Source organism: Camelina sativa, chromosome 5 (genome assembly GCF_000633955.1).
Source record: "Camelina sativa cultivar DH55 chromosome 5, Cs, whole genome shotgun sequence".
Lineage (NCBI taxonomy): Eukaryota > Viridiplantae > Streptophyta > Magnoliopsida > Brassicales > Brassicaceae > Camelina > Camelina sativa.
The window spans coordinates 32,824,471-32,833,631 of record NC_025689.1 but is presented as its reverse complement, the minus strand read 5'-3'; the positions used below and the strand labels follow the sequence as shown (position 1 = coordinate 32,833,631).

Sequence of the window (9,161 nt, the reverse complement as noted above, 5' to 3'; positions counted from 1 at the left end):
TTGTCTTTGCTTTTTCCTTGGTGTTACTTGTGACTCTCCCTGAAGGTGTCATCAATCCAAGTAAGTTTCATACATCATAAAACAGTAGCTACTTCTTCTAATGGGATCAGAACTCAAACTTTATGTTCACCTTTCCTTACAGGTATTGCTGGTCTTGGGGTCACATATGGCTTAAGTCTGAATGTTCTACAAGCCACAGTAATATGGAACATATGCAACGCAGAAAACAAGATGATTTCTGTAGAAAGAATTCTTCAGTACTCCAAAATCCCCAGTGAAGCACCTCTAGTAATTGATGATCACAGACCTCTTGATAACTGGCCAAATGTAGGATCAATCGTCTTCAGAGACCTACAGGTAAATAACAAAGTAGATGTTAAAAACAAATTTCTTGAGCATATGATTGTGAAATGAAGAACCAAGTTCACAGAAACAGATGTAATCAAGATTCTCAATCCTGAGATGTCTTTGTTCCAGGTCCGCTATGCAGAACATTTCCCAGCTGTCTTGAAGAACATAACCTGTGAGTTTCCAGGAGGAAAAAAGATTGGAGTTGTAGGAAGAACAGGAAGCGGAAAATCAACTTTAATTCAAGCATTATTTAGGATTGTAGAGCCAAGTCAAGGAACCATAGTTATCGATAATGTGGATATAACCAAGATAGGTCTACATGACCTGAGATCAAGGCTTGGGATTATTCCTCAAGATCCAGCACTATTTGATGGAACAATCAGATTGAATCTAGACCCTCTAGCTCAGTACACTGATCGTGAAATATGGGAGGTAACAAACCTGAAAAGCTCTCTCTGTAATTCTTCTCTGATTTACTTGGACAAATATTCTAATACAAGGTGATATTTAGGCTCTTGATAAATGCCAACTGGGAGAAATCATTCGTGCAAAGGATAAGAAGCTGGATGCCATAGGTGAGTGTTCTGAAATCTTTATGAGAAGAATAATTAAATTAATGGTTTCAGGACAATGAAAACTAAGAATTATAAATGAATGTAACAGTGGTTGAAAATGGAGAAAACTGGAGCGTAGGGCAAAGACAGTTGGTCTGTCTTGGAAGGGTGTTGTTGAAGAAAAGCAACATTCTGGTGCTTGATGAAGCCACTGCTTCAGTTGATTCTGCAACAGATGGTGTGATACAAAAGATCATCAGTCAAGAGTTTAAAGATCGAACAGTGGTGACTATAGCACATAGAATCCACACAGTGATCGAGAGTGATCTTGTTCTTGTTCTGAGTGATGGTAAGAACAATATACATGTGTTTCCACATACATTTACACACATAGCAATGAGTTCTAAAATCACTTTTTCATGAGCAGGGCGAATCGCAGAGTTTGACTCACCTGCAAAACTGCTACAGAGAGAAGACTCTTTCTTCTCCAAACTCATAAAAGAGTATTCACTGAGTTCTAATCACTTTACCGGCTCGAATGATCTTCTCAGTTGAGTATCACTGAAAGATGATGATAATCTTTTGCCGAGAAAACGAAAGATCAATTCAACAGTTATGCTTAAGTTGAAAGTCTAACTAGCTATTTAGTACATAAGTTGAACAACGGTGGAGAGAGTACTAAGGTTAAAAGCAAGGCGTATCGAAGAAATTTCAACATCTGTTTTCAGTATCTTTTATGCTTTAATCACAGAAGTGCTTGTGGTTTAGGTTCTTTACCAGGTTTTCAGTGTGTTCTTGGAGAAGAATTCATGTAAACAATGGAATAAAGCAGAATAGTATCTTCTATTAATCAAATAACACTCAAATCTAGTTTAAGCTGTGAACAAGGACATTTTCAATAGTTATCCTGAACATATAAGGATGGACATTTTGATTCTCTTTACAAAAGTTTCGAGTGATTTATTTTTATTTACAGTCGACAAGACCGTGTTGGTGTTTCAACTATGAAGATCAACTCGAGTGGTTCGAAGATTGTTTTACAATATTCCAGAGTTGTTGAGAGTTTCTTACGATGTAACTCCATAAGGAAGCAAAGCAGCAGCCACAATCCTACCTTCCTCATTCAGAACGTTGTAAGTTGATGCAGCATTTCTCTGGATTAGATAGAACAGAATTGTTAATCAATAAGCACAGACAGATACTCCAAAACAAACAGAACAAGGACATGAGTAAAAAACAAAGCAAGAGGATGCAGTAGACATACAGAATCAACTGTTTCAAGCTTCATGCCAATTGACTTTACAAACTGACGGACTTGGGGATTCAGAAGGTGGTTGTATCTTCCACACCCAACAATCAAGAGCTCTAGAGATTGTAGTCAAAAACCATTAGAAAAAGAAAAGAGTCAAATACAGTTCCAATATGTGCAAAAAGGTTTTAACTTTTCTAGCCACTAGCAATATGGTGAAAGCATACATAACAATGGTCTCTTAAAAATGTTAAATGTATTAGTACCTGGAGTTGGTCGAACAGTCTGAAAAATTGACAAGCTGCATCAAATGAAATAGATTATGTAAACTTGCTAAAAACAATGAAAGATTAAAACTTTACGCAGTTTAAAGACTATCACATTGATACCTATCGGTTGTGATCTCAGAGAAGTTACGAGGGCTCCATGACATAAGCAAATTCCCAACACAGAGCAAGCTACCTTCATATCTAACCCCATTCACCGTGAAACTCGTCTCATCAAACCTGCAAAAGAGTAATCACTAATCGAATACATTTGTATACCCAAAAAAAAAAAATCCAAACTTTATTGCTCAAAAATTCAAATTAGGAAAGGGGATATGATATGATTCACTTACTCATGAAATCGGAGCTGATCCTCAGGAACGTTATCGATGAGATTGATCTGATCGTATAGAGAGAAAGCTCGTCTGAGAGATGGCAAAATAAGATTTTGCTCCTTCTTCCTCATGCTTCGAATCAATGTTGGCAACGTCGCCATAGCTTTCTGTCCCACCGCCATCTCCGTCTTCTTGTGTAAACTATTTTTTACTCGGAGTCTATCGCAGCCGGTTTAAACTTAACCAACCCGGTTTATTTGGTTGTTGGTTTTGAACAATTCTGGTATAGTAGCTAAATTAGTAAAATTGGCAATAGAAAAATGTTTTATTCGGATCTAAAGTCGGTTTCGGTTATTGTTTCTTTTTATGTTTACCAATATAAACCCGAACTAGATTATGATCCGCAGTTCAGGTTCTTTTGATTTTCTTTTATTAACGTACTATTTTAATATTAATTTGGTTAGTGTACTCTTTTGTTAATTTTATTGATTTTTTTTTTTAATTGTCTATACAATGTTTCAAATAGAGAAAGCAAACCAAAAACCAAGTAAAACGGGAAAACAACACCCGATATTAAGTATAGCTGTCACGTGCAATCTGCTCATGTAACCAAGCAGGACCTCCCATAGCCAAATACGAGTTCAACCTGCCGTCTCGTGTAACACTATTAGCAAGCGATCGCACCACTCCATTCGACTTAGGTGACGCAAGGTGTATTGATACATTCTGCAAATGCACCATAACTTGGCTTATCTTATGAAGCAGTGAACGATACTTAGGCCAAGCCTGCGGTTTTTCAAGCGCCTGAATTACTGCATCACAATCTGTCCAGACTTCAAACGAGAGGATTTGTAAGATCTGTAAACTCTCCAAACACCAAAGCAAACATTGTAGTTCTGCAGCAATTCTATTCACTGTCGGTAGAAACGCATGCCGGGAATGGAACAGAACATCACCTACATGATTCCTAAGAATCCAAGCTCCCCCCGCATAGTGCTGACTACTAGCCCAAGATGCGTTAATATTACATTTCAGTATTCCAAACGCTGGTTTAGTCCACCTCTTCTGTGACATACCCCCTCGCATAATACCCACAACTGACCTTTGCTCTTGCTTCTGCAACTCATTCAGTTTTAACCATTCCTCAGCATCCGCCACCGCACCTGCAATTAACACATGATGGTCCTGCAGCTTGTTATTGAAAACCATCCCATTACGAGCCTTCCATATCTCCCATAAAATCCAAGGTATAGCAAGGCGTAGGGACGATGGTAGATCAGTATTAGTAATAAGCCTCAAACAATGACCAATGTTCTCCGAGACCGAAGTAGAGAAACCTTGGACAGGCAAAGGTAGAGCAGTAGCTGACCAAACCGTTGACGCCACAGGACAAAGGAACAGAGCATGTGACACAGTTTCGTCGGCAGATCTGCACACCTGACATATCGGATTAACTTGTAGACCATGATTCCTCATGCAGTCCGCAACTGCTATAGCACCTGAGAGGACTCTCCATAGAAACATTCTTATTTTTGGAGCTGTCTCAACTGTCCAAACCTTTTGTTTTAGTTCATTCAACACTCGTGAGCCCTCTGATTCGCCACCCGGGACCTCCATAGCTTTAGAGCTCAACCAATAACCACTCTTTACTGAGTAGTGTCCATTATTCGTATACGCCCATACCAACCTATCTTGAAGCCGCGTATCCGGGGGAAATGATCTTATTTTGATAACATCACAGGGGGGAAAAAGTTCCTGAAGAGCCTGCAGATTCCAGTCCCCTTGATTAGTGATAAGTTCAGACACTCGGAGATTCAAATTTATCATCTGCTCCTTATTACATGGTCTCCGTGGAAGCTCATCAAAAACCCACTTATCCAGCCAAACGTTGGTATCCAAACCATCACCTATGGACTTCATGAGGCCCTTTTCCAACAACTCTCTCCCAAATAATATACTTCTCCAAGCATAAGACGGTCGCGGACCAAGATTAGCCTCCATAAACGATATCGAGGGAAAATATCTTGCTTTATACACTCGTGCCAGTAACGAAGATGGTGCATCCAGGAGGCGCCAAGCTTGCTTCGCAAGAAGAGCTTGATTAAAACGGCCTATATCCCTGAATCCTAAGCCACCCTGATCCTTTGACTTACACATTTTCTCCCAAGAAACCCAATGCATCTTCTGCTTCTCCTCCACTGCATTCCACCAAAAGTTAGCCATCACACTCGTTATCTTCTTACATTGGTGTTTTGATAGCCTAAAGCAGGACATCGCATACACCGGAAGAGCAAGCGCCACTGCTTTAAGCAAAACTTCTTTTCCCCCCAAGGACAATGTTTTCTCGAACCAACCGCGTAATCGAGATGTTAATCTATCTGTTATATACGCTAACATGTCCTTCTTGGAGCCACTAAAGCATTCAGGGAGGCCTAAGTACTTACCAGCCCCTCCCTCTTGTTCAATACCCGTAAACAAACCGATAACCCTCCTCATGTACGGATCTAACTTCTTTCCAAAGGTTATCGATGATTTTTGGAGATTTATCTCTTGACCAGACGCATCTCCATACAACCTTAAACACTGTAACAGGTTTGAGCATTCCAAAAGACTAGCACGACACAGAAATAGGCTGTCATCAGCAAAAAGGAGGTGCTGGATCGAAGGACACTCCGGTGTAAGTTTCAGCCCCGTGAGTCTACCCTCTTGCTCTGCCTTGTTCATCACATGGACTAGTGCCTCCGCACAGAGAATAAAGAGAAAGGGGGACAAAGGATCCCCTTGTCTAATCCCCCTCTCTGGTTTAATGAAGCCATGTTCCTTCCCGTTAATGAGAACCGAGAAGGTAACTGAACGCACACAGCTCATAATCCAGTTAACCCATTTAATATCAAAACCAAGCCTAATAAGCAGTTCTTCAAGAAAATTCCACTCTACTCTGTCGTAGGCTTTAGACATATCTGTCTTAATGGCTAGAAATTCCTCATTACAACCTGCTTTCGTCTGAAGCGCATGGACCAATTCGTGTGCTAAAAGTATGTTATCAGTTATGAGGCGACCCGACACAAAGGCACCTTGAGTGTCTGATACTATTTTAGGCAGGAACCGCTTCAAACGCTGACATAAAACTTTAGACACTGTTTTGTATAATACAGAACACAGACTGATAGGCCTTAGGTTGGTCATGCGAGTAGGATTCTGCACCTTCGGGATTAGACATATCTGCGTAAAATTCCAATCAGATGGAAGATGACCAGATGCAAAAAACTGTTGCACCTCCTGCACCACCTGAGGTCCAACAACATCCCAATATTCCTTAAAGAATTGACTCGACATACCATCCGCCCCTGGCGTCTTCTCCCCTTTGATGCTAAAAACTGCATTCTTTATTTCCAATGCAGAAACCGGGCGAATTAGTTCTGCATTCATACTATCAGTGACACGAGGCACCATCCCATCTAGAGCTTCCATTATGGCACTAGGATTTGAGCTAGTAAACATCTTGCGGAAATATGCCACGGCCACCTCTCCTTTAGACCCCTCAGAGAACTGCTCTACACCATTTTCATCAAAAAGAGATAAAATCTTATTCTGAATCCTACGCCGTTGAACACTACCGTGAAAAAACTTCGTGTTGCGGTCACCCCCCTGCAACCATTGTTCTCGACTCCTTTCCTTCCAATAAAGCTCTTCTGCTCGATAATTCTCAGCCAGTTCCCAGCGCAGATCCCGCATAAGCTGAAAGTTAGGATGTATTTTGGTACCCTCTGCATCCAGTTGCTCTCTAACCTGCTGTATCCGCACTTTGGAATTCAGATTTTGTGATCTTTTCCATCCAGAAATAGTTCTTCTACACTCCGCAATCCGACTCATCACAGATGTTTGTCCCGTAGTCACGCCTTTGTTCCAACCTGATTGAACCACCGCAGCGAAATCCGGTTTAGAGATCCATCTTTTGTTAAAAATGAACCTTCCTGATCTAGAAACATTATCATTAGCCAAGCGTAGCAGTAATGCCCTGTGATCCGAGCCAATCCTTTCCATATATTCACCCTGCACCCGTGGAAACAGCTGAAACCATGCTTCATTCCCAAGGGCTCTATCCAAACAGCACTGGATCCACATATTATTGCGTTTACCGGCCCACGACAGTCTATTACCAATACTGGAGACCTCCCGTAGGCGACAATCAAGAATCATATTTCTAAAAGGGAAAAATGATGATTCCGCCCGTGCTGGACCTCCAAGCTTCTCAGTATTACTGACCATTTCATTCAAGTCACCTATGACCAGCCATGGTGCATCTCGAGACACCCCAATGTCAACAAGTGAATCCCATACACCTTGTCTCAAACTACTTACCGGATCCCCATAGACACAAGAAACATAAAACGAAAGTGATCCAAGCTTGGCCTTCACGTCTATGATTCGGTGATCCGCACTAATAACTTCAACTTCATAAGATGGCTTCCAGAATAGAGCCAATCCTCCACTGAGCCCCACTGGATCCACTATATGCGAGTACTCGTACCCCAAACTCCTTTGTAACTTCACCACATAGTCTCTGGAATTTTTAGTTTCCAGGAGGAACAAAAAGTCCGGGAAATGTAGACGACGCATCTCCCTCAAGTAAGGAATTGTCAAGGTGCCCCCCAATCCTTGACAATTCCAACTCATAAAACTCATATTTGAACTGGCAGTTCCTCACTTGGAACCGCCTTACTTGCATCGTGTTTAGCAACCTTAGCTGATACTGGAACCTCATCACAAGCTTTCCTCTTTGACATCACTACTACATCATTCTCATCGTTAACAGGTTGATTACTTCTTCCAGTCCCCTGATCCTTTAACGTGGCCTGAGCTTTCCTCCTCCATTGACTAGGGCGTCTACGTTTCTTCTGGTATTTGGTAGTGCCGGAAGAGCCAGCAGAGAAGCTAGCTCGATGACCCGTAGCACCATGACCAGACAGAAAAGCAGAGGAGGAAACAATCGGCTGTGATTGAACAGAATTCTGAGCAGGACTCATAGTTCGGTCACCGTCACCAATTGAAGAAGCTGAGTGTTCAAAGTCAAAGACCAGCCCTTTATCTTTGTCCGCATCCGCAGTAAGTCGTGTAGGAGCTTCCAACCGTAGCAAAGTCTTTTGACCTTCAATGTCACCTTCAAGATCCCAAACAGACTTACGGACTCTTTCAATACGAATCTGCTTTTCCTTAGGCTCAGCTACAGACAAGTACTAACGCATCTCGTCCAAAACCTCCTTAGCAATCTTTGGTTTACCAGTCAACACATCAATGCCCACATCATCATCAGTCAGTACCCCAAACAAGGGATCATCATTACTAATCCTCGGAACCAACCGCTGTGGAACCAACAACTGACCTTTCTCCTCCCCCGTAGCAGAAGATTGCCGGTTTGAAGGTAACAAAGGGCATCGAAGCTTGTCATGCGTCAACCGTAAACAATGATAACATCTCTTCCGGATTCTTTCATACTCAAATCCTATCTCCACAACCTCACCTGATGGAATCTTCAATTCTTTCCTATTCTTCAGAGGCTTGTTAATATCAAACAAAACCCTAACTCTCACATATCCCCTACTTAGAGGCTTCAATGGATCAAAAGCAATATCCGTGACACGACCAATGTGTCCTGCAATTTCCTTTATCGTGTCCACAGTAAGATAATTCACCGGTATGTGCCGAATACGCACCCATATTGGTAACACCTTGAGAAAATCACTCGGCGGATTCTCTACCCATCTCTCAAGCGTCAGGCTCCAGTCATTAAAAGTCCAAGCTCCAGACTGCAGCACCAGAGAAAGATCTGCCTCAGAATCAAAGATGAACTGGAACTTGTCATTGGGCAAAGCGATCCCACGGACTCTGTTATAGACCCTCCAAACCCTTGGCATCTCGTGGATCAAACTTGACATCTTTTGATTCTCCGGACACAGTAGCTTGCCAATAATACTACAAGTATTCCTTACACTCGAGACGAACTTCGCATGGTCCTGAAGCACAATCGGCTGGTCGTCCTCGAGCGACATCTCCTTCAAAGCTTTATCTAAAGCATACTCCATCACCCACTCTGAAAAAAAGTTCTCACTAAACACTCGCGCTTCCTCACCTTGTCCAGCACTTCACAATGAAAGACGGCGGCCGCAAACGAAGAACTAGGTCAAGAACTTTCCAGTAACCTTCCAAGAATACACCGTAAAAACAAAAAAAGAATCAATCAAATCCGGCGAAAATAAAAGATTTTCCCGGTAACTCAATCTTTTCCTAAGATATGAAACCCTCTAAATGGAAAAGCGTTTCCTAAGCCCACCCTTTGGGTTTTTCAAACTGGATAATTAGTTGTTTTGATTTAGTATATAATTCGTGCACAACAATTTTTGTTTAA

At 41.7% G+C, this 9,161-nt stretch overlaps 2 protein-coding genes and 1 pseudogene across 2 annotated transcripts; 1 reads left to right on the top strand and 2 right to left on the bottom strand.

The window, feature by feature from the left end:
* Positions 1 to 1,874, top strand: part of LOC104788283 — an 8,486-nt pseudogene extending 6,612 nt beyond the window's left edge.
* LOC104788284 lies at positions 1,045 to 2,962 on the bottom strand. The gene is made up of 6 exons (XM_010514020.2): positions 2,774 to 2,962; positions 2,544 to 2,660; positions 2,421 to 2,455; positions 2,170 to 2,270; positions 1,977 to 2,059; positions 1,045 to 1,131 (listed from the first exon to the last, which is right to left on the bottom strand). The coding sequence occupies exons 1-6, from the start codon at positions 2,935 to 2,937 to the stop codon at positions 1,122 to 1,124; spliced, it is 510 nt and encodes a 169-aa protein (XP_010512322.2). The 5' UTR covers positions 2,938 to 2,962; the 3' UTR covers positions 1,045 to 1,121.
* LOC104789794 lies at positions 3,329 to 8,838 on the bottom strand. The gene is made up of 3 exons (XM_010515440.1): positions 7,998 to 8,838; positions 7,479 to 7,916; positions 3,329 to 7,413 (listed from the first exon to the last, which is right to left on the bottom strand). Exons 1-3 carry the CDS (start codon positions 8,836 to 8,838, stop codon positions 3,329 to 3,331), a joined length of 5,364 nt encoding a protein of 1,787 aa, XP_010513742.1.

What these genes read in the sequence shown, in the direction of transcription:
- LOC104788284 (XM_010514020.2), bottom strand. Translation starts at nt 2,937, where the DNA reads ATGGCGGTGGGACAGAAAGCTATGGCGACGTTGCCAACATTGATTCGA. An exon ending in GATCAGCTCCGATTTCATGA is followed by an intron (nt 2,661 to 2,773) that starts GTAAGTGAATCA and finishes ACTCTTTTGCAG; the next exon opens with GTTTGATGAGACGAGTTTCA. An exon ending in AGCTTGAAACAGTTGATTCT is followed by an intron (nt 2,060 to 2,169) that starts GTATGTCTACTG and finishes TATCTAATCCAG; the next exon opens with AGAAATGCTGCATCAACTTA.
- LOC104789794 (XM_010515440.1), bottom strand. Translation starts at nt 8,838, where the DNA reads ATGGAGTATGCTTTAGATAAAGCTTTGAAGGAGATGTCGCTCGAGGAC. An exon ending in GGAGGTTTTGGACGAGATGC is followed by an intron (nt 7,917 to 7,997) that starts GTTAGTACTTGT and finishes GGGATCTTGAAG; the next exon opens with GTGACATTGAAGGTCAAAAG. An exon ending in GGTTGCTAAACACGATGCAA is followed by an intron (nt 7,414 to 7,478) that starts GTAAGGCGGTTC and finishes GGAATTGTCAAG; the next exon opens with GATTGGGGGGCACCTTGACA.